Raw genomic sequence first — 25,244 nt, forward strand, 5'->3', positions numbered from 1 at the left:
AATCACATTCGTCCCGTGGTATCGCTGACAGCTCGCCACCCATCCAGAAACAGAACACCACATTCTGCAGCTGCATGTAAACTGCCGCTATCATTTATGCCCAAGAAATGCCAAAACCTATTTCAGCCATTTTCATGCTCGCACACTGTGGAGGGCTACATGTGTGTGTGTGTGTTTTTTTTAATTTTATTTCTGTCTTTGTGAGAAACAGATCAGTTTTAAGAGTCTTTTGCAGGTCCTCATTTTCTTAATGGAGTTCATACAAACATGCCTTTACACAAAGCGAGGACATTGCATTCGGCTGAAACTGCATGGCTTTGCTCTCGTGTGCAGCTGCATGACTAAAACAAAGTGCACTGCTTTTCCACCTCTTGTAGATCACTTCGGCTTATTTGAACATTTCCAGCATTCAGGCCTCCTTTTGTTTTTAAGCACTCTTGAAATTTTTTTTTTTTTTCAATTAAATCTTCATCCTGTCTCCAGCACCAGCAAGCAGCTGTTTTCACTGAAACGGTTCAGATGAACTGACACAACAAGATGCCAAATTTAGCAGTTACCTTTTAAACATAGTGGAGGATTTAGGAGCTAAAGAGTTTCCATCATGATCTTGATGGAGACCAAAAAAAGAGGTAAGAGAGGTAATATTTATCCTGTAATGGTCAAGCTTCCAGAGGCATCAAATAAATGCTAATGTTTCTCTTCATGTGCTGGCTGTGTGTGTAATATATGTTCATAATACGTCAGTCTGAAATGTTGTATTGCTCCCAACTGACCATATATGATGTAATGTGATTTATGCATTTCTTTACCACTTGATAAAAAGACTCTGAAACAAATCACAGGGTCTAGATCATCATAGATTACATAGTAAATCTGCTTTAAACTGTTAGCCTATGACAGAGATCTTGTTACTGTAATGGCCAGCCACTTGACTCAGATTGATTTGCTAAATGTATACTCAGTGGTTACTGTTTGCAAGCGCAGCATTCAAACACTCCCCTGCTGGAAAAGCTCTGAGTGTGTTCAGAAAGTGAAAGACAGAGCGGGAGGAGGGAGGAGGCGGAGATTTGAACTGATCGCTTCGCTTTTCGGCACGCGCCGTCATTGGCTGGTGTCTGTTTACCCTCTGCCCAAAGGTTCCAGGCTAAGTAATCAACAAAATGAGAAGAAGCAAGGGAAGTACAAGTGGAAGGAGATTCTTACATCATATGGTTCACTTCTAGTCTATTTTTTAAGGGTTATTTTGTTTAACAGGCTCATTTTAAATGCTCACTAACTCTAACTGGAAAAAAAGGCATTAACTGAATATGATATGAAGAATTTGCCAACTTACTCTTGTTGTGATTTTTTTCCAGACTACACATTTAAAATATGCCAGGATTTTCTTGGTATTTTTTACATGTTTGTGTTAACCAATTCTAGTACAAGTATTCAGGTCAGTATAAAGAAAGTGCACCGAGTCACTCCACACTTTATTATAGGGCAAATGTTAGTGTATATTTGTGTGTGTGCTTGTGTGTATCTGCCAGTGTATGAGAGGGGTTGGAGGTTAACGACTGTACGTCTGACCCCTCCTACTTCCTGCACCACCATCACATGACCGTTGTGACTGTGATGAACTGTCTGAACTGTCGCAGTGATGTCATATTGATGGCGGTGATGTCACAGTATGCAGGTCATCTCTCTCTCTCTGTAGTTGGTGGATTGTGCTGTTTCTAATCCCTCATCTCTCTGCTCTCTTATGTCTCCCTCCTTCCCTTCCTCTTTTTCCTCTTATCTGTTTATTTCTCCTCCCCTCTTTCCTCCTGTTTTATCCTTCTCTTCCCACTGTATCTTTAACCCCACCCCATCCCCCTCTCCCTCCCCTCTGTGTCTCATTTTCCCTCCATCAGGTGTCCCAATGACTATACGGGGGACCGCTGTCAAAACTCCGTCATGGCCGGTTTCTACAGTATGTCCATTTGCTCTTGTCTGTCTCCTTCCCACTGAGATGCTGCATGCTACATTGGAGGGATTGGGTGGTGGGAGTGATGTGTGTGTATGTGTGTGTTTTCAAAGCTGTTTCTCTGTTTCATGTAAGTTGATATATGTGTCTGTATGTATGAGGGTGTGCGTTTGCATGACTATGTCCACCCCTTCCTTGCCCTGTCTCCCTTGGTTCCTCTGTGGTGCTCCTCTGGTAACCAGAAACAACCAATCTAGAAATGTTCTAATTTTCATATCATCTATGTTTCATGCCAGCTCACTTGAAATCTCATTTTATAAATGTATTGGATACTTGAGCTTCTACGCTGCTATAAAAGTCCTTAAATTGACAAGTAAGAAACAAATTTTCACATTATCTGGTCTACTCTCCCATTTGAAAATTCTGCATTTGAAAATTGCACTCTAAAAACTGCTGCTGCCTGATCCAGAGAATTACATGAAACAGAGGAGACAGATAATTAACACAATACATGAAGTTATTTGCTTTTATTGAGTCACTTTGTCAGCTCCTTATGTAGATGGTCCATCGGTGCTTATTAATTTTTTAGCTGTACAAAAACTATCAATGAATATAGGCTATTGTCTTTAGCCTTCCATGTGCCCTTTTATAAACATAACGGAAACTATTACAGATATTACCTCTTAGAGCAGGAGCGTGGTTAAAAAGTATTTTTGAACTATATAACCCCTTCTGAGACTGTTTTGAACAGCCATCAGTCACGAAAAGAAGCAACAGTAGGTCCTTAAGCCAAACTGTTAAGCTGACATTTGACTTGCTTGTGAAACACGATACAATTTAAAGATGAAGAGAAAAGGTGTGTTTACATTTTCAGTCTTCAGTCAACGTGATCTCAGGGCATCGTTGGCTATTTGTACATGCACAGCAATATTCTGACTTCTGACCTTAATCTTAATAATATTCCGATTATAGTGCTTACAAGAGTTGCATATAGGATATTCTATTTATGTAACAAAGTATTGTCCAGTTAAAGTGTCACACCTATGTTATGTCACCTACGCTATAGGGAATTCTTTCGCCCATCCAAAGCCTTCATTTTTATCCACATCTTTAAGAACACAAAGCATTACTCGGGCTTCTTTGTAGTCTGAGAAGTCTTCTTTTTATCTGCGCCCATCCTGTTCTGCACCGACCCGGCTGCTGGAGCAGATCTCGGGACAGAACAAGCGACTCGGTCTGTGAAAATAAGTCAAAAACAAGTCCCTGAGTTTCTGTGAAAGAGGCCTGAAGTTTTTTATGAGAAGCAGACCTTTCCAGACAAAAGCCACAGTGCGTATTGCCAGGTGCTGTGAAAACTTTAGTAAGGCAAGAAAGAAAAAATAAGATGAGATCGGTAATATTGCAATTAAGTTTAACAAATGTCTAAATATTACAAGTAAGTTTACTCCAAGAGCAGAACTCGATTTTTGCTTACTCCGAATGTGACCTAATGTGAGGTTGATCAGATCAGAAAATGGTGTTTACATGATAGCACCTTATCCAGAGAAACGTCATAATCAAATTTATCTCAGAATACTGCTGTGCATGTAAACGTAGCCACTTATGGTTATTCAACTGGTGTTCAGTTTGTCGAAGATGGTGATCTTCATATGAGTTGAGTTTCTTGAGATCACACCTAAGGAAACCATCCCGGCTTAAGAGACTACTATAAAGACTGAAGTGGTGAGTTCAATGCCTGTTGTTTTTCTATTAGCATCCATGGATCATCTGATAAATTGTCTCCTTATAGCATGTGATTAATTGCTGTTTGAAATTTGTTTAGTTTACACCTAATCTGTTCAGATACTGTCACCTTTTTCATTTGCTTATAATCGCAGTGATTTTGAATTGAGTTTATCATTTATACACTTTGGGAAATTATATTATTTGCTATCTTGGAAAAAAAAAAAGATGCATCTACACTCAATATGAAACTGGAGCCAAGAAATGCTGAAGCTTGTAAGAAACTCTAAAAACTGTGTAAAACAGAGAGCCTTGTTCTCTCCAGGGCACGAAAGTTCACGAACAAGCCTATCTCATTTTGTTTTTTGTGAATACATGAATAACTTTTAAGAAACCTTACATTTGTAGTTTTATATATTGTGTGGGACTTTCTTTTGTCTTAATACAAAGCTAAACTAGCAGACAGTCTAGCATTATACCTAAAGTCAGACATGAGTGTGAAATCAGCCCTCTCATCTTAAAATGCAACTATAGCTTAGATCAACTCTCAGTACAGATTATTTTGTTAGTACACATTCGTGTAAGTACAGCCTACTCTGTGCACTAATTACTGGTTTAATGGCAAATTATTGCCTTTAATTGAACAGTGTAAAGTGTGCACTTATCGAAAAAGAGACATGTTAAATTTGACCACGGTGATACATTTTTTGAATATTTACAATTTGTCCAGGCTCTGACCGGACACCTAATAACACACTATCAATTTAACACACCAAAAAAAGCTACAACATATTTAACCATAAGAGCTTGAATAATAGGTGATAATAACTCAAACGACATGAATGTTGGTCAGGGGGTTCAGTGACACACATGACTGTAACGACCCTCTCTGCTTATAAGCTGATACTCCCCACCATTTAGTTTAGAACTAAAGCAGTCTTTCAGATGAGAGGTGAAACGTCTTCAAGATCCAAGAAGAAGTCCAGTTGCCCTTATTCAAGCTCTTCTGATTACCATGACCTGGATGACTGACAATAAACATATAACAGATGTACTGTCAATGCCTGACAGAAAGGGACACTGTTAGCTAGCTAACTAGTATTAGCATTGATGGCCCCTTTTTAATTAATTTATGTAGCCAAGATGATAAACATTTGAAGGTGATAAATGCACAGCATTTTGCACTTTGTTAATGCTTGGATTTATCAGAAAAAAGGTGATCTAGTTCTGTTTTAGTGTTTAATTTACAATCATTACAAGATGGCAAATTTGAGGATTTCCCAAAATGTTGAACTACTCCTTTAAGTCATAGGGATGCAAATGGGGTGTGTTTTGTTGCTTTCCTGTGACCGCATGGACAGTGATAGTGCCACACATTTAATCACTGTTGACACAATCAGAAGAGAGCAAGATAAGATGGCAGGACTTGTGCATAAGAAATTGGAGCTTTTCAAGATTGCTGTGTGCTTTGCTGTGTTCCTTCTGCCTATTGCCATTCTCACATTTGTGTCCAAGCAATCAAATTGAGATTAAACAGAAGGATTGGTATGATCGTCTTCCTCTTGTTTCCAGAGGTTAAACACTGTTGCTTCATGCCACGTTGTCTCGTTTTGGTGTTTGTCTACTATAAAACATCCACGCTGTAAAATGTCAAAATTAAACCAGGTTTTTACATCATAACATATCAGACTGTATGTTATGGCTACTTATTTTTGACCTCATTATCCGGTCTTGTCTTTCTAAAACCTGTCCTGGTGACATTGTGTTTTTGTTTTGCACTGTGTTGGTGAAGATACACGCTAAGTTAAGGTTAGGGGTGGAACACTGGCTGATGTTTCCCTCTCTTTATGATCAGTAATGCATGCAAAGTCATGGAAATATGGAATGCTGGGATGATTTCCCTGTAAATTATTTGAGAGGTTATAATAGCTGTACGCAGCAGTAGTGGGACAAAGTGCTATACAAGAGTATGCTGTAATCAATACAAAGGCACACAACTGCCATTAGTCAAACGAGTCAGAGCACCCACCCCCATTTGCTGTTCCAGCCTCATCAACTGTAGTGTGTTTTTATGTTGGACAGTAACTCACTGCTTTTTATCTTTTGTTTCCTTGTTTTTTCCTTTCGTTTTTTCATTTGTTTTGTATTTCTGTCCAATGTTGTTTACTCCAGAAATGAGGTCTAGTAAATATAGCAGTAAGTGATGTGGCTTCTTGTCTTGCTGTCTTTCTCTGTCTTTCTCTGTGTCTGCATGCCTTCTCCTGCCTGCTGGTGTCTCTTTCCTTCTGCCTTTGGTTCATTTTCTCCCTTCGCTTTTGATTTATTTTGGGTTCTTTTTTTTCCCCCTTCATTTTTGGGGGGTGTCACAGAGCTGAGGCTGTCTGAGTTGTCTGTCTGTTACTGGACGGTACACATGTCAATCACGATGATTGACAGCGCTAATTAACTTATATCCAGGTTCAGCACATACAGGACATGGAAATAATACATCTGCTTTAAAGTGGACATTACACCTGACCCTGTGTCTCTTTCTTTTTACCATGACAACTTTCTGCGCTGGCAGAGCTTCTCAAAATTGAATTTATGGGTATGGAACATTATTATTCATTTTACTGTGCTTAAATGGTTTGCCAAGATCCTCTCACAATCACACATTACTGTGCCATTTCCTTTCTAATACCAACAACTGGGTCTCTCTCAACCTGTCCCTCTTTTTCTTCTGCCCACTAACCTGATTTTAAGGCACCTAACCTCCTTTCTCTGCATGCATTCTTCTTGTTCTAATCTGACAAATTTGGACAAGCAGACATTAGAGGAGACAAACAAACCAGGAAGGGGTACATTTATGGTGAAGGTGATTTGAAATAGAATCTAATATCCAAATCAAAGTTTGGCTAACAACAAAGTACATCTTTTAATTTCAAGGTTTTAATTTAATAAAAATTAAAAAAATAAGAACCTCTTGGTCCTTTCCAGGTCTTAAGATAATTGAAAATACAACAACAAATGACATATTACACTGTGTCATTATTAATTTAACAAAACAATGTGGGTCAACTAAGTACGCCCTATGAGTCAGAAACTCATAGAACCACATTAAGCAGCAATAACTTGAACTAATTGTTTATCAGTCTCTCACATGATTGTGGAGGAATTTTGGCCCACTCTTCTTTCCAACGTTATTTTGGTTCATTAGGGTTGCAGACATTCATTTATGCACAGCTCTCTTAAGGTCCCACCACAGAATTTCAATCAGGTTGAGGTCTGGACCTGATTCTTTTCTTCTTCAGACATTCTGTTATAGATCTGCTGCTCTGTTTGGGATCATTGTCCTGTTGGTGACCCAGTTTCAGCCGAGCTTTAGCTGTCAGACAGATGGTCTCACATTTGATTCCAGAATACTTTGGTATACAGGGGAGTTCATGGTGGACTCAATGACTGCAAGGTGTCCAGGTCCTGTGGCTGCAGAACAAGCCCAGATCATCAGCCCTCCACCACCGTGCCTGACAGCTGGTATGAGGTGTTTGTGCTGATATGCCGTGTTTGGTTTTCTCCAAACATGCTGCTGTGCATTATGACCAAACCTCCTCTCTTTAGTCTCACTTATTCAAAGGACATTGTTCCAGAAGTCTTGTGGTTTGTTCTGATGCAGCTTTACAAACCAAAGCTGTGCTGTCATGTTCTATTTAGAGAGAAGAGGCTTTCTCCTGCAACCCTTCCAAACAAGCCATACTTTTTCAGTCTTTTTCTAACTGTACTGTCATGAACTTAAATATTTAGAATACAAACTGATGCCTGTAGAATCTGAGATGTAGCTCTTGTTTTTTTTTTGTAGTTTCTCTGAGAACTGTAGTCTGACCTTGGGGTGAACTCTCTGGAATGTCCGCTTCTGGGAAGGTTGGCAACAGTCTTGAATGTCTTCCACTTATGAACTTCTGCATTTCGTTGCCTGTACCTGTGACATGTGCAATGACAATATAGTTGAATCTAATGTAATGATATTTTTCACTGTGGAATAGAAATAGTTTGGAAATTATCTTATATCCTTTCCCAGATTGATGGGCAGCAAAGATAGTTCCTCAAAGATCATTGCTGATGTCTTTCCTCCTTGGCATTGTGTTAACACACACCTGAACACCTGAGACCAGCAAACTGCCAGAACTTTTGCTTTTATAGAGATAAATTAATAAATAAATGATTCAAGTGAAATTAATTTGCTGCACCTGGCTGCTACTAATGGAAGCAGTAAGGGTGTAGTTAGTTTTCCTACACACTGCTTCTGCATTTTGGTTTAGTTTTTCTTGCAGAAATAATGACACTGTGTTATATGTTAAGTGTTGTTTCTCATCTGAGGTTGTATTTATCTTAATTTATGACCTGGTAGGGACCAGCTGATTTTTATTTCTAATGCCCTGATGCACAAAACCCAAAAAATAAAAGAGGGCATACCTTCTTTTTCATGACTAAATGAGCATGTTTCAGGGAAAAAGCTATCTTTGTTAAAAAATCAAATCATGCTTCAATATCTGACTTGTACTCTGGGCTTTGAAAATTTGCATATTTGCTGCAGCAGCTTGTTGTATAAATCTAAGCTGTGAGTATTTTTGCAAAGCATTGCCAAAAGCAAGCAAAAGGCCTGACAACACAGGCTGTTATTATTATGCCCTTGATTGACTCAGTGTCAGAGTCAAGAGCTCGTCTGTCTTAAATCATTATTGCTGTTGGCCCCACTGTGCCAGTCAGCTTGCATTCCCTTTCCTCTGGCCTTTTTGTATCAGTACCCTGTGACACACACACAATGCCGGGCCAAGGCTCTCTAATGTCAGTCCCCATAGAGGCCCTTTATTTAGAGACTCTCCCTGTCCCCTCCCTCGGGGCCCTTCCCCTTCTTTCAGTGGCGTGTCTAGAGCTTTCTGTGGGATGAAAGTGGGGAAAAGGTGATGGAATGAATTGGGTAAAGATGAAAGATTTTGACCTCACAAAGGGGTTTACAAATGATCAGATTTCAGGCAACCAATTGTCAAAGAAACTCTCTATTTTGAGCTAGTAAAGTAAGCACAGGATTAGTTTTACTCTAAACTCAGTAAAACATTGTTAATTTTGTTTTGCAGAAGGTTAAGGACATTGAGAGGTTATTGGGAGCCTTACGGGAATTGAATTTGGCCGAAACTAACAATTCAAGAACCTTTATAATCCAGTTACTTGATAAGGGAACAAAATCAGTTGAGTCTGTGGTTCCTGGGGATCTGTTTCTCCCTGCACTTTTCTCCTGACACGCCCCTGCTTCCCTCAGCTCCCTTCCTCTCCCTCTGTCTGTGTTTCCTTCTTTTCTTCCTCCCTCACCACGTTGCTTTGTCTGCTTTTCCTCCCTCCCTCTCCCCACGTTCTGTTTTGTTTGTTGCTCTCTCCATCATTGTGTTGTTGCGCTTGCCGTTCAGACACACAGCGTTACGCCACAGCCGGCCCCGAATCGGAGTTATCACACAGCAGGTACACGAACATGGTGCAGCATTCACACAGGTTCACTGCAAACCTTGTGCCACTATCAACAGACAGTTGGGGCAGTTGTTGAGACAAGTGGAAATAACCTAGTTAAAAACCGTTAGATTTAAAGAGTTAATTGTGTCTTACGTTTGTCAATTTCCAATTTCATTTTAATGTCACAAAAGTATACATAATAATACAGATTCATAATACTGTAATTCATAGAATTCACACCTATCATAAGTTTATTAAATGGATCTGATTAGGGTTTAACATAAAGGAAAGAACATTAAAATATCTTAAAGTGGGATTAGGGTTACATTACTAAAATACAGTTGAAAAAATAGCTTAATACCCCCAAAATCTTTGCTGCCCTCTAGTGGCTTAACGCCTCACCATGCTGCAAGGAAGTAAACTGTTTACATCAAAAAGGTGCATATACCACCAGCAGTTTTTTTTAAACATGGGGGCACCTGCTTAAAAAAAGGCTGTCGACTCATTTTCTGTTTTTTGACAAGCAGCATTTTAAACGTTATTTAGGAGCGGCGCTCACTCTTTCAACCCAGAGCGCAGAACTCCCAACAACAAAAAGTGCGTGTTCCCCTGGGTGTTAGGATTACATCACTAAAAAACTAAAGTTGGAGCGCATGAATTCGTTTGATCGCTTTGCACATTTGACCTTGCACTTTCATGGTGAAAGCAGAAGGCAGATACTGGTGTCATAAAGATTTTTTTTGTGATGTGGGGCTTCAGAAGTATACTTCAGTGCAATGTGGCATCACTGTCAAGTCTTTCAGTCTGAAGCACCCTTCTGAGAGAACTAAACCATTATTTTTAACCTGGTGCTAAGTTTACATATAATGTCACAACTATTAGAATGAGACATTAATGTTGTTTCATTTGACAAAGAAAGTAAAACCTTTCTCACAGAGGGGTGTAAGCAGGTAAATTCTTTTGAAAGAAAAGAAAACAAAGCAAGCCACTTTAGAAATGCACCTGTTAATGCTAGGGATGCATATATATATTGGCCTAACATCTGTATCAGTATATATTCAGCTTGTTAACTGCAAATAAACCACCTGTATTAAGGTTAACATCAACTAATGGTGGTGACCAATATTTATCCGGTGTGTTCTGGTTGTGGTGCATTCATTTTTACTCCAAAACATACAAGATTCATTTATGAAAATTTAGTTGGGAACAAAAGAACCTTTGCTGGACCACGTAAGCACAGAAAAGTCATTGAGTTAAAACAAGCTAATAAGTCTTTTGAACCTATTATTCTTTCTTTTTCACAGAAAAGTCATTTTTATGTGCGCCGACCTTATTTACATCATGTCCTCTCCTACCAGAAGCAGGTTACCACCACAGGCTGCACATGCTATAAAGCATTTTGGCAAAAATATTACCTATTCAGATGAGATCAGGAACATAAAACGTAAGGATCACACAAACAACTTTTGTAACAACTGCGGTGAGCTTTATCAAACTTCCAGGCCACTGTGGTGTTAACTCTTTAAACAGTGTTTTTCATCATTATTATTATGTTTTTTTGTTGTTGTTTTTTTTACCAGGACAACCTGTCTTTTGTTGAGTCCATCCATACAGGCATGCAATCAGATCCCCCTCCAGTGTCATCTGTAGCATTACATCACCATGGCCACTGTAAATATACTTGTGTAGGGACAGCTGGAGAACTATGTCTGTATGTAGGTTTGTACCTCTCCATGTTTTAATGATTTCTCTGAAATGGTAGACTGACTGTGTTTTAGAAGCACTGTATGTCTTAAGTACAAGTAAAAGTATAGACCTGTGACATGATAGAGCAGGAGTTGCAGAGACAGCACGAGGGAAATGATGGTAGCAGACGACAAGTGAGAAAAACTGTTTCTGTGGTTACCATAAGTAGAGTGGCGCTCATGCTGTATGTGTGTGTGTGTGTGTTTGTTTTTTGTTTTTTTGTCTGTTATCTTCAACACATGAATGTGTGCGTGCATTTGTATGTGTGTGTTTGCATCCTCAGAGGCCGAGGAGCTCTACCAGAGGCGGGTGCTGACGATCACAGGCATCTGTGTGGCGTTGTTAGTGGTTGGCATCGTTTGTGTGGTGGCCTACTGCAAAACCAAGTATGTCTTTGAAGGAGAGATAAATGATTCCCCCTTTTATGAAAGGCTCTAAACCCTCACATTAACCTCCTGCAGAGAAACGAAATAGTAGTAATTAGCTGGTTCTTCAGCTTGTGATGCAAGAAGAAGAAGAAAGAGCCTGTGTTATCTGTTAGGAATGCAGTCTAAAAATACCTTGTCATAATTAAAAGTCCTGCATTCAAATTCAGAATCAGACTGAAAGTCTGAAATTATTATCAGCAAAAAGTTTTTAAAATAACTATTTTATTACAAAGTATATTGTTTTTTTAAAAAAAATTCTATTTGTACTCCTGTCTGATTAAATCTATCATAGCTTAGCTATTGATCCTCTCTTATTTGTAGTATAAAGTAGCAAAAACTAGCATATTCATGCACATAAAAAGTAAGCAGATATGCCATTACGCCAGGTCTTTCAGGCTAAATTCTAATTGTTTTATTGTTCACTTGCTTGCCGTTCGATTAGGTGATCTATCGTGTTCTAAAAAGTCCATTCGCCTACAAGTTGATCATCCTTTACCTGATCCTAGACACTCGTTATTGTGTATTTGCTTACCCTGAGGATCATATGATGAGAGAGGTTCCAGTAAAATAAGTACTGAATGTTAAGGATATTAATCAAAAGGATTCCTAAAGACTGACTGAGGGAAAACCGTTCTCAGCTTTCAGCTTTTATCAGATCACTTCTCCATCTCCGCCTCTCCAGGAAGCAGAGGAAGAAGATGCAGAGTCACCTACACCAAAACCAAAATCAGTGTGTGGAGCAGCCAAACCCCATGGCCAATGGGCCAAAACCCCCTGGTCCCGGTACTGAGGAGATCCCCATGGTTGATGTGAGTCCACACTGTCGAGAGACACAGCAGGTCAATTATAACTCACTGACAGGAAATAAAGTCATGTCATAAAGCTCATGCTGAGGAAAGAAGAAAAAACAAACAAAACATGTCATTATGGACAGACTGAAGAGCTGCTCCCACAACAGAAAAAAATGTAGCTCGAAAAAAAGTCAGTTTGTGGCAAAATGACAAAATTTTCAATATTAATCATCTTTATTTTATCATTATATTTTAGTTATATAATATTACATATAAATAGTATGCCTTTATTGATAAATATTCAATTTAATGTAAGAAATGTATCGGTTTATTATGATGCATGTCGAGCACTATGTCTTTGCTGGAGTGTATGACAGATGCTAATAGCTATTAGCATTCGTCATTTTTGTTTTAGTTTCTACATACACTTCTTTATAGCAATTAATTTACAAGCATCCATTAGTAACCAGGATGGTTTATTTTTATTAAGAGGTTTCCAGAGAGTCACCACTCTGAAAGATTGCACGAGCAAACAGTCAATGAAATATAGAATAACATTTGTCAACGTGAGATTTGAGATCAGGTGAATCAGAAATTTGGAGATTTAATCATCTGCTGTACCTGATATCATTAAAAGATTTTATTAAATTCTTATTAAAGAATTTAGACAAACCTGCAGTATGAATGCAAAATATGAGCCAGAAAACCAGGAAAAATTCTCAAGTCCTCAGACAGCGCTGTGCTATAAAGAGACACGATTCAGTGGTGAAAATCATTATTAGTGAACACAGGTCATCCTTGCCTTCACAAATGTTCGATCAAACATTTGGAAGCAGTATTGTGATATGCTGCCAACTCTTCCGGGTCAAAGCTCATTTAAGGTGGAAGGAGAGGTGGCAAACTGCCGAAATTCTTACTGCAAAGTTGAAAAACAGTTAAAAGCCAGTATCAGTGATTAAATTACTGTATAGGGGTGCGTTAGTGCACACCATGAAGATGCCATTAACGCTGAACAATACGTCCAGGCTTTGGAGGAACATATGCTGCATATTCAGCCAAAACCTTTTTCAGGGAGGGTCTTGTTTTTTTTTTCATCAAGGCTACACCAGACCAAATGCCTGTGTTACGGTTAAAAACACAAGTTACAAGAAAGAGGAACTGTTAAGAGGCTGAGATCCTTTATCATGCAGAGGGGGGGGGGGGGATACAACAACTTGACATGTTGTCTTATGTCTTGTCATGTGTAATGTTCAAATAAATATCAAAGTCATGTTTTACTTGATGTGTGAACTTCACTGGAAAAGGATTTGTAATCTTTTTCAAAGCCTACGGCGACTGCTAAAATAAGACCAGTCATATTAGTGCTTTTTGTTAAATATAACCATCCTATAAAAAGAACTTTGGAGTCAAAATGCTCAGAATATTCTCAGATATTCATTAATACTAAAGTAAGGATAGAAGAAGAAAAAAGCTTCAGAAGTGAGCGCCAGCTTCACCTGAGCAATCTGCACAGGAAGCCTCGGCTGGGTCACTTCTCCTCAGCTGGGGCTGCTGATAGTTTGTTGTGCTTTGGGATTTAAATTTAGCCTTTCAAAGAAAGCTCTTTTAGCCTTCAGCAGTGTTGTGCCCTCAGGAGTGTTTGCCTTTATAAAACTGTGATTCACTGACAACACTGAGAAATTTAGCGCCACATAGCTGACAGATGTTAAAGAGGGCAGAAAACACAGAGCATCTGAGTTAGTGATTGAATCAGCATGAGTCAGCAACACTGAAGCACTTCCTCTTATATTTGAAGTCACCTCAAAGTTGTGTATGCTTAGTTTGTTTGAATTCTCTTTTTAGTATTAATTATTTTGAAAATCAGAACATAGCGGATGCAACACGTGTTTTCATTTGGATTTTTTCAGTGTATTTCCAAGAGCGTCCCTACGACAGAGTGCGTGATCAGCCACGGAGCTGAGGGTGCAGGCAACTATGCAGGCAGTCGAATGTCCACCCGCTCCCATCACTCTACCACTGCCTCACATGCTTCCAGGTAGACCAAACACGTGCATGAAACTCAGGATATACACACGATTCAGATATAGAAGGTCTTACACTTTGTTTTCATTTATATAGGATATTATTATGTCATTGTATTTTCATTTGTTTTTGCCAAATATGGACAGTGTAGCACCTATTTCCAGTAGTATGAAGATAATAAACGAGTCAAGTGGAGACAAAGTGTTGAATCATATTTGCATTGTGAAAACCCTTCAAACCTGCTGTGTTCACACCCACACCTGCAGACACGAGGAGCAGACGTGGAGCATGGAGCGAACAGAGAGTGTGAACTCAGACTGCCAGTCAGGCGGGCTCTCCAGCTCTGTGGGAACCAGTAAGTGCAGCAGTCCGGCATGCATGGCGAGGAGGGCCGCCCACTGGGGCTGTGCGGACGAATCCAGACCGGGAATGCAGTATGGGGACTCCTACGACTCTCTAAGGGACTCACCTCACAGTGACAGGTAGTGGAAGTGGCAGCAGTAGTGGTGGGGATTTAGAAGGGGTTATACTCATTGACTAAAACACTTTTGCTTTCTTGTGTTTTTTTTTCTTTTTTTTTCTCACATACCAGAGCTTTTTTACTCTCTGGTGACCCCATGTGGCGCATATTTGCTATTGGATTTGTGTTTTTCTTTCTTTCAGGATAAAGACAATATGTAATAATTTTGATTTAATTTCTGACTTTCCCTATTGAACACACACGATGTTCTTTAATTTAACCAAGTTATAAATGTGTGATAATGTGTGATAAACTACGGGTCCAAGAGAAATACATCAGATCTGTTAGGTTTTGTCAGTACAATATTAAAACTGCAGATATATAAAGCTGCAGTTCACAACAGAAGCTGGGATCTCTGGTGTGGCTAAACTGATTTAAAACTATGCTTTTTTCAGTGAAGTATGCCTATTAAAGTCTTCTCTTATCTGTTTAGCTACATATGCAGTGATGTCTTTTACATTTCTGTGACAGATTTTTTGCAAGGTGGTTCAGTGCTTAACACTGCCACTTCATGTCAGAAAGGTCCTGCATGTGAACCTGCTCCACCTGGCTGTAGTGTTTCCGTTTCAATATGACACGAAGGGCTGACACGACAGAGCCTGAAGGTGTGAACCGAGTTGTTCATCTATGTGCCACGTTGTGTTCCAAACAACTCAGGACTTAAAAATCTGACATCCATCTTCAGGAGGCCAATACATAAACTGTATGTATAAAGAAAAAAAATCTATGCCGTCATTCTTGTTCATTTTGAGTCTTAATCTTAAATTCTTCATTTCTAAATTGAAGTTTTCTGACTTCAAGCTTAAATTGAACAACGCTGTCACTAACTGGTGACCAATCCAGACATACCCCTCCTATTGCCTTGTCAGATTCAGCCCTAAAGTGGAAACTAGTATAAAAAACAGATGAGGGAGTGGTTGACACTCATTAGCTAAAGCTGCATAGTGTGTTTTCGTCAGCAAAGTGCAATCCCATTCCCCACTTTTCTATCATGCTGATTTTTGTCATTACTTTATCTAAACTTCTGTGTGCTCAGTGACAAGGACATTGACGGTGAAACTACTGTACCTGAGGCCCAAACTGAAACACAAAAGTCAAAATGCGAACTCGTAGCGAAATAGTACTTGAATGCCCTTTGAGCAGAACTATTTGATGCTGAAGGACAATTAGACACTGAGGAAAGTTAACTGATCTGGAACCAGCACATAAGGTTGTCTGGCTGTATTTTTGTGATGCCGTAGTGCAATCTGAACCCATCTGCCTTTTTGTGGGGTCTTTACATCTGTTTGCTTCTATCGTCCTTGTCTGTGCTTCCATACAGGAGTTTAACAAAGCTGATTTTCTGTTTCAGTGGAACAGGTCTGAAATGGTGACACAGACGAGGCCTGTGAACTGCGTGCCTTTTCCGAGCACCAGTTTGATTTTATAACTGTGACGCTGTCCGACACAGTCCCTATGCACATAAGTATGTTTTCATGTAAAGTTGTCACCTAGAGAGAAAGTTGTTGTTTTCTCCCTGGTGCAGTCATTCACGTGGCTACCAGCTGCTGTGTGCTCAGAGTCCTGCATCTCTCTGCTGAACTCAGTCACAGTCAACAGCTCGGATGGACTTAAAAGTTTCAGATAACAAAACAGCCCGTTTTGAACCGGCTTAAAAACAAATTGATTATCGATACGATAGCGTGAACTTTCTGTGCAATATTTTGAGCTGAAAATTGAAACTTGTTAAAAAATAACATCATATGGGATCTTTGAAGTGAGTAAGACGGGAACAATTCTGAAATAGAAGCTATCGCAGCCAATTTGTGGATAACATTTAGCTCCAATTGACATAAAACATTTGTCTGGCTGTGTAGGAAAAGATTGAGAAGGACAAGTAGAACGGACACGGCTTCTCCTGTTTTAGCAGCTATTGCCAGCAGTGCCATAGTTATGCTCCAGGTGACGCACGACACTCAGCGTACACATCTGAATAAAAAGCCAAAGGGAATCTGATATGAGTATCCTCAGTTGTGTCGCACAGCCATAAAGTGTTTTTTTTAATCCAATCTTGGACCACATTCTGAATTTTCAAATAAAGAATTGAAAATCGGAATTGACGATTGGAAATCTATCCACATCCTGTTCATCCTGGTAGTGTTAGCATAGTCTATGAGATGAGAGCTGCGGCCTAATACACTACAGCACTTTCTCACACTCTCCCAATGATCAGATCTCCTAATATGCCTCGGATACTGTTCTATTTTGTTTTCACCTTTTTCATCTAGATATGTGTCTGCGCTGACCACACCGGCACGGCTGTCCCCCGTGGAGTTCCACTACCCCCCGCTGCCACCCCAGGTACCCACCTTTCAGATCACCTCACCCAACACAAGCCACGCCCTCTCCCTTCCCCCTGCTGCTGCCGCCTACCACAGAGATGACGACCAGCCGCTGCTAAGATGCCCTGATGTACGTAGTGCGCACACAGTGATGCAGGGTTATGGTGACCACCTGTCACCAGGTAACACATATGGCTGGTGATATTCTGCATTTTTCATAGACAACAAAGTTTATGAGAAGACCAAAGTCAACAAAGTGTCAGTCTAACTGAAAGTTTTTGCCACTTCCTGACCTCGTCTGTCACATTAGCCCAAAGCTGACGTTTCATAAAGGTTATCATTTCTGAAACATCAGATATTTTATTTAACAAACAGGTAGGCCTTGTTGCATTTACAATGTGCCTAAAAGTGGAGTAATTAGTACATTTATTTGAGATGATTTTCAGTTGCAATTTAATACTTAAGCTATAATGCCCAAGTTGATCATAGAAAAATGAACGGCAGTTTCACTCGAGTAAGCTGGTGAACATCTTTGTAGTTCTACATCACAGAGGACTTTAGGTGCTTCTTTTTAGGACTAGTTATCTTCTGTCATAGCCTTTGTATTTAGATTTAGATTAAGTTAGATAAAATGTAGCTTCTGACCTGAACTTCCTGTGTTGGCATTCATGCTGCTGAAGCTCCTGAACATTAGATTTTCAGAAATGTTCTTCCGTTTTTGTGTTTAAGGACGGCAGTTTGTACAGGCAGCCCCGGCGTCCGCGGCGACCCTACCTGACAGAGAGCACAGGCAGTCTACCATCCAGTCCTTACCGTCTCCCTGACGACGAGGCTTACGAGACAACGCAGGAGTACGCTTCTTCACGAGAACCCATCCGAAGCCGGCGCCGCCCGCGACGCAACCGCCTCAACGGACACATCTCTCAGCGCTCAGCGGGCCTACGGGACTACAGCTCACAGAGCTTCAGCCAGTCAGAGGAGGAGGAGGAGGAGGACGAGGAGGAGGATGCTCACGGGGAGAGCACACCTTTCCTTAGTATGCAGAACATGAACATGGACCCGCCCCTAACAGTCTCGGGTTTCCGTTCGTCATCTGGCACGGACTCACGGACGCACCGCGGGCTGAGTCGGCCCGGAATGCGCAGCAACGGGCAGAGCCGCGGCTCCCAGTCACAGCGCTCCAAGGCTGACAACATGCCCCTTTAAGACTTGACCCCCCCTCCCACTGCCCCCCAGACACCCCTGCCACACCCCGACCCTTCACCACACACACTCCCCTTCTTCCTACATACAACCAGTGGACTAGGGACCTGCACCTAGGAGAAATATTTTTATTTTGTATAACAGACAGATATTCTAAACAAATGAAATATTTATTTTCATTTCAGCAAAAATTGTCTACTAGCTAACAGCAAAGACTTTTTTTATAATGGGGGGATATTTATATGTAAAGTTTTTTGATTTACAGCATTATGAGAGATGAAAAAATAAGAGAATTATGTGCCAATTTTTTCACAAGTTAGATAACTAGAATAATATTGTGGTGCCTTTTGCTGTATGCTGAAGTCGGAGGTCCCATTGAGTTTTTGTAGCCTTTCTTATAAAGACTCCTCATTTTTATAGAGACCAGCCCTCTTCCTTCCTGTTGCTTTGGTTTTCTTCTCTGATTTGGGATCTTCCTCTTTTTGAACTGTGATCTGATTATGTCATCATGCAATATTGATTCCTCCTGTGTAAAAGGTGTCTGTTTACATGAGTACCATCCACACGATGCGTTCATTTCACATGGACATTTAGTCACTGACGCAACCGGATGTGTAGGGTAGATTTCTGGGATGAACACACATCGGTCATTAATGTCCTTGTTCGCTGCCTGTCAGTCATTTCCTGTAACTTCTGTGGAAAGAAGAGTGTTTGGGAGTTGCTGAGGGGTGGTGACCTCAGACTCTTTTGTAGGTGTTCAGGGTGCCGCCATAACGTTGATGGTGGTTGTTTTATGTGTGTGTGTGTGTGTGTGTTTGTCTGAGTAGACAGTCCATGCACTTCATGAAGCCTCATTTGGCTGGCGCCTTGTTCACCACAATGGGCGTGGTCTCTTTTTGACTGACATGTTCTTCTCGTCAATCGTCACGCTGCCAGAAGCTCCACTGCACTGTAAGATCCTCCCTCTGTGAGCAGTCGTCGGTCAGGGAGCTGCGGATCCAAACCGAACCCAACCAATCCAGTTGTAATCCAGCCTGACTCTGGCCCCCAGTGGACTGCCTAGCCCGCCCGTTTCCTATGCCAGCAGCTTAGAGCCGCACTGTGTCTCAGGACTTTCCCCATCGCATCACAGCCAAAAGACTCAAAGCAGAGAGCGCATCATCACATCATCTCAGTCACAGTTCAGTCCACAGGGCCAGATGCACATCCACTCACTCAGTTGTGTTGCATTAACTCACGGCCAAGATTAAGGGAGCTGAAGTTTTGGAATCAGAAAGGAGATTCTGTATTTTTTCTTTTTTACTTCAGAAGGTCGTATGTGTGTAAGTGAACTTGTGTGTGGCTGTGTTAGATTGACATGGTCGATGGTGAAAAGTGAAGGCCCCTGATGCAGGAGCCTAGCTTGGAGTTCTGTCCCATCTCCACAAACCCCCTTTGACAGGAAGATACCATTCAGAGTACTCCATTTTTTTTCTTTTTACTTTTCTTTCTTTTTTGTGTGTGTGTGTAAAGATATAATCCTTTGGGAAACATCACAGGCCCTCCCTCAGCTGCAGGCGCCAAGAATCATCCCCGTGTTTTACCACAGTAGCGATGGCACAGCTGTGATGGGAAAGACAAACGCATTTCTGAGTTTTGTTTTGCTTGCAGCCAAATGGTGGTATCTGATAATCCTGATTACTGCATCGTTGGTTTACATTTCTGTAACTTTGAACTTCTTTTGCTTTGTCTCATAGATTGACAATGATTTGTCTCTGTACGCCCCTTCCACCCTTCATCAACACCCACCTTAATGTCTTGCTCCCCCTCTTAGGACCTTCAGAAGCAACCAGCAGAGGAAAATAAACCCCCATCTGGCATACTCCGAAACTGCACACTAACATTAGGCGTTACATGTCAAAACTCTTCCACTCGACCCTTAGAGACCCTTTCGAGCTCACTGAGGAAAATGATGCCGTGTCAGATACAATATGTGTCCCTGTTGGAGTTTATTTCTAATGAGTAGAGTTGTTTTTGTTTTTCTCTTTTCACACAGGCGATGCATGGATCACAGATGTAGAGAGTATCTTAAAAATGGCGACAAAGCCCCTCCGATTCAGGGGAACCATTCTAGAAATATATAAAAGTATTATCTGGGGACCTGGCCCAAAGGTCTACCTAGTTCTGTCTTACTATCACTGTAATCAATCTGGGATTTGCAATGTGGAAAAACTGCAAGTAAGGATAGTGTGCTTCTAGAGCTAGTTGAATTGTTAATGTCCCCACCCCCTTTCTCCGCACCCTGCGCTTCCCACTCACCTGCTGCATACCCACATGTCACTCATACATACTGAAGCACACACCGACACCCACATTGACACACACGATTTAGTAGAACACACACACACACAAACACACACATCCCTTCCATGTTTGTTTGTCGAGCAGTTTGTCTTTTTTACCTCCCAACTCCCTCTCTTTCTCCTCCTTCTTCCCTTTCTCTCCCCCTCTCAGCCCTTTCTCCCCTTCCTCTCCTGTGACACCTCCAAACCCCCTGCATGTCCTAGTGGTACTGGTAGTTGGGTGCATGGAAAAAGCAGCAAGCAAATTGTTTTTCCACTCGGTGAAAAAAAAAAAAAAAAAGAAAAGAAATAAAAAAATGTGTCTTCATTTTAAACATTCAGCAATAAATCCCCTTCTCTTCATGTCCATCATTCTTGGAATATGCTAGAAGATTTTTTGCAAGTTTTATCAAAAACATACTACTTGTAAAAGAAGAAAAATCCAAAACCACCCCTTCATATGAAAAATAAAACTTTATTCCTACCATTTTGAATCAGTCCTGTCATTTTTGTAACAAAATAACTCTGCTGTTTCATGGCCTACCTTGAAAGAGGAATGAAAGAATTTATCTTACCCGGAGCGCCATGAAATCTTTATCACGAGGAGTTAAATTAATGAAACTTTCTGCCAGTCAGTCAGAACAGAGGAAGGTGTTCCAAATCAGCATTACTGCATTCGATTACAACTTCAGCAGAGTTGAAAATGAAAAGGATTTTTATGCCAGGGAAGCTTTGATTGAGGTATATTGAGGTGGCAACAGGTGTCACACATGCTAACAAAATAATCACGTGTGTGTGCGGTCCTCTTAAGGACCTGAATGGTAGACACACAGGGTCAGAGTTTTATTTTGAATGTTTGAAGATTAGGGAAAGAGTCATGTCTGTGGCGGAATCCCATAAAAATGGAAAATCAAGTATGGATGTGTGTTTTTGTGATTTCTTTTTTTGTCTTTATATTCTGACTGCACCCAAACCAGTTGGGACCCTCTATGGATAACTTGGTTGACGTGTGCACGGGTGTGCTAATTGGGATTGGATTGTTGGCGTGAAACCAGAACATGTGCTGCATGTGTATGCAACAGATAAACCAGTAAATAGATCAACGAAAATAAATGTAGATATAAGGTAAATGGAAATCACTTCAGAGAACAGACTAGAAATATCATTTAAAAGATAAACCAAGTGCACTTATGTCATTTAAACATGAAATTCTCATTGCTTTTATGTGTAATTTAGAAAGCTTAACATTAAATTCTGCTCCTGACCTCTTTCGATTAGCTGAGAATTACATAAACGCTCTACTTCTCCATGGCACATTTAACTACAAACTAAATAGAAAGTTTATTTAACCTAATTAAACTTCTATAACTTTCTGTGCCACCGCAGTGAAAGTGATGGTCTCAGCCTGGCCACCTCCATAAAAGTTTTCTGGCTCTGCCACTTTTGTATAACGTAACTATGTTACTATGTAAATTAGTTATTCAGCATATTATTGGTCACGGGTGAGTGATTGTTGTTTAAAACATTCTCCATCAAGTGGGGTTTTTTTGCCGTAAGTGTTGCAGCTCAGAAGCTTCAGGATTTCAGACAAATGTTTCAAACCTGTTTCCCACCTTTTCAATTCCTGTTTGACCCGATGAAAGCATGGCTCAGGATCTTTCCAAATGATGTCACTGTGAATAGCCAGCCGTCAATCACATCAACAGGAAATTCAGTTTCTGCTGAAAGTATGCAAGTACTGACTAGCTGTTACACCGGTTCTTGGCGCATGCCTCTCAGCCGTTATGTGTGAGCTGTCAGGAAGCATGCTTGTTTGACATTGTTGAGTAACAGTCTTCTTCCGTTTTTGATTTGGATGATGTAGTATATTTTTTTTCCTCACGATTAAACAAAGCAGCATCTTTATTACTTAATAATTGAGAAGTATCCCCTTTCATTGCAGTCCTAAGGCAGTGTAGAGACATCAGCAGCTCAACTCATAACAAATGTTATGAGTTTCATTTTTGTTATCCTCTTTTACAGATATTGCTGTCTTGCCTCCTGTTTGTTGCAGACATCATCTGAGCATAAAGGTATGAAATAACACATTGTGTTTGCTTTCTGTTTGTTAGTGGGTGTATTCATCCTGCACACACCTCACTGTCAAAGCTCAGCCCCATTCCCATTAACCCTGCAGCTTCATTAGCCATCAGACAATTCTTGAGTCCACTCGTCTGACTCTGCGTTACAGCTGTATTTTTTCTTTTTCTTTCTCTTCTTGATAGAGACAGAACTTGATTTCCTCTCTGTACGAATAGCTCTATCATACGGCCAGGAGATTACTAGCGTGAACAGCTACAGTGATGGTAAACAGATGAGTATTTGGTGAATAAGGGAGCCTCCGTTTTAAACAGGTAAGCTGAGAAACTCTTTTTATTCAGCATTCAGGATAAAAAACAGGATATCCTGTGGTCTTATTCTTAATTAAACCAAATGTAGACATTTTTAAATCCAGGTTAAAAACATTTCTTTTCTCATGTGTCTATGCACATGAAATGTGCTGTACAAATAAATTTGACTAGGACTTTACAATCTTGCTGAGCAGGTTGAGTTTTCCATAGTGTCAGTTCTGACTCACAGATGTACTTAACAACTGAACAGTCACATTTGCTTGCCAAAATAGCAAACTCTGTTTGAAGATCAAATTTACCAGTCAACAATGCAACATGATAGACCTGTTTGTAAGACTTGTTTGCTAACTTTAAAGGCTTTGCCAGTCATTTCTTTCCCTCTCCTCCCCATGACTTTGATCTGTCACTTCACACCAAAATATCATTGCACATTTGATGTCGATTTTTTTTTCACAATCCTCTTCAAAAAACTTTTTCCACATTTTGTTAAGCTTTGGTTTATTTCATTTCCATCATTCTCTACACAATTCTCCACATTTCACAGCAACAAACAAAAGTAGATGGCAGATTTTTGTAACATCATCAAAAATTAAAGGCCAACACATCTCACTTACATGAGGTGTACGATGCCGACGTATAGCGACAATAAAGGAATCTTTATCTTATCTTAGAAAGCTTTTGAAGACTTTCTATTGATGCCGTGGTATTTCTGCACACTAACACACTCTTTATGTGTTTTCAGCTGAATGGCACGACGTTGCTGTCGCCTGCGTAACATCCTGATCTGTGTGTGCACACCATGCGTCTGCCTGGCCCTGCTAATCATCTATGTTGCCGTCATGGTGTGTTTGAACATGACAGTCACTATGAACTCCCAGCTTGATCTTCACTTTGTTGCCCCAGGAAACGTAAATAATGGCAGCTTTGCCCCATTACCCAAAACTTTCTGGAAGCACCACCTCGACAGTGATGCTTTCTGGAATCAGCTCCAGCAGGTCATCGACTATGATTTCAACCCCATCCTGCACCCCCGCAGAAACAAGGCGAGATCTCCAAGAAGCAGCGTCGGTGATTCCTTACTGGGGCAAAGTTTTGCTCAAGTCACCATAATGGATAACATGAGGAAAAACTTTGAGCATTTTCCTAAGCAGATACAAGAGTTTGTAAGATACATGCAAAAGAGGAACTACCCCATCCTCATTCAGCCAGATGGAGTATGTGGAGCTAAGGCAAAGGAAGAGAGAGAGCCCCCTCTGGTTCTCTTGGCCATCAAGACAACAGAATGTAACCTTAAGAAACGGCAAGCCATCCGACAGACTTGGGGCCGGGTGGGATGGGTGGAGGGACAGAAGACGAACAGAAGCAGTGAAGGAGTACTCGGTGGGTACGTTCGCAGAGTGTTCCTGCTCGGCAAAGAAGACAACGACCAGCTGAGTATGGATATGTCTGATTTTCTGAAGACAGAGAGTAAGCATTACGGAGACATTCTGCAGTGGGACTTTAAAGACACATTTTTCAACCTCACCTTGAAGGACGTGCTCTTCTGGAGCTGGTTTTCACGCCACTGCAATCGCATTCACTTTATTTTTAAGGGAGACGATGACGTCTTTATCAACACCCCGAAGTTGATCACCTACCTCCAGAGTCAGCTTGAGAAGTCCCAAGCACTCAACACTTTGGAAGACTTCATGGTTGGAGAGGTCATAGGGTCAGCCAAACCCAACCGAGTGAAAAGTTCCAAGTACTTTATCCCAGACACCTTCTACAAAGGGTTCTATCCTTTGTATCCAGGTGGGGGAGGGTTGGTGTACTCAGGCCTGTTGGCTAAACGGCTCTACAATATATCGAAAACGGTTCACCTGTTTCCCATCGACGATGTCTACGTAGGGATGTGTATGATTCGACTTCATGCCCTCCCTGTTCACAACCCTGCCTTCCTCACATTTGACTTCCCTAAAAATGAAGGCGAAGAGCTGTGTTCATACCACACCATCCTGATGGTCCACAAACGAACCCCCGAACAGATCGTTTCCTTGTGGGCTGACATGCAAAGGACACAGAGGCAGTGTCAGGACGTGCCTCTGAGGTCTGCCGACAAGAAAATCAATGCAGAAGACCGTCTTGTGGCAGCGTTTTAACCTTTGACTTAAAGTGGTGACACGGTTTCAGTTAGTGCCTTCCTCTGTTTGCTCCCATCAGCTGTGTTCAACCAAAACAGTGTGAAACCAGGGTTAAAAAAAAGAAATTGCATAACAGACACGGGTTTTACTTCATTGCAACATCATTACCAACATTGTATTTTACATGGATTTTAAAGCGGCCGTCTTATTTTGCCAAGTGAATGTGCGCGTTTTCAA

General features: G+C 40.7%; 3 protein-coding genes across 4 annotated transcripts in view; 2 read left to right on the forward strand and 1 right to left on the reverse strand.

Moving 5' to 3' along the window:
• The window catches only part of LOC140318388 (pro-neuregulin-2, membrane-bound isoform-like), a 56,780-nt gene extending 35,804 nt beyond the window's left edge, over positions 1–20,976 (forward strand). Inside the window, exons 5-12 of one of the 2 annotated variants that reach the window (XM_072396190.1) lie at positions 1,893–1,951; positions 6,231–6,254; positions 11,175–11,277; positions 12,002–12,128; positions 14,018–14,145; positions 14,399–14,614; positions 16,920–17,103; positions 17,703–20,976. In XM_072396190.1, coding sequence (XP_072252291.1) covers positions 1,893–1,951; positions 6,231–6,254; positions 11,175–11,277; positions 12,002–12,128; positions 14,018–14,145; positions 14,399–14,614; positions 16,920–17,103; positions 17,703–18,179 — 1,318 coding nt within the window. In that variant the 3' untranslated portion in view covers positions 18,180–20,976. The remainder of the gene's footprint in view (positions 1–1,892; positions 1,952–6,230; positions 6,255–11,174; positions 11,278–12,001; positions 12,129–14,017; positions 14,146–14,398; positions 14,615–16,919; positions 17,104–17,702) is intronic. The other variant, XM_072396191.1, reaches the window with a different exon arrangement.
• The window catches only part of pigg (phosphatidylinositol glycan anchor biosynthesis class G (EMM blood group)), a 154,951-nt gene that overhangs the window by 10,238 nt on the left and 119,469 nt on the right, over positions 1–25,244 (reverse strand). The window lies entirely within an intron of this gene.
• LOC140318393 (N-acetyllactosaminide beta-1,3-N-acetylglucosaminyltransferase 2-like) lies at positions 22,748–25,132 on the forward strand. Its single transcript, XM_072396198.1, has 2 exons — positions 22,748–22,890; positions 23,630–25,132. Exon 2 carries the CDS (start codon positions 23,634–23,636, stop codon positions 25,023–25,025), a length of 1,392 nt encoding a protein of 463 aa, XP_072252299.1. The 5' UTR covers positions 22,748–22,890; positions 23,630–23,633; the 3' UTR covers positions 25,026–25,132.

The sequence above is a fragment of the Leuresthes tenuis genome, unplaced genomic scaffold (genome assembly GCF_036924035.1).
Source record: "Leuresthes tenuis unplaced genomic scaffold, fLeuTen1.0.hap1 SCAF_11, whole genome shotgun sequence".
Lineage (NCBI taxonomy): Eukaryota > Metazoa > Chordata > Actinopteri > Atheriniformes > Atherinopsidae > Leuresthes > Leuresthes tenuis.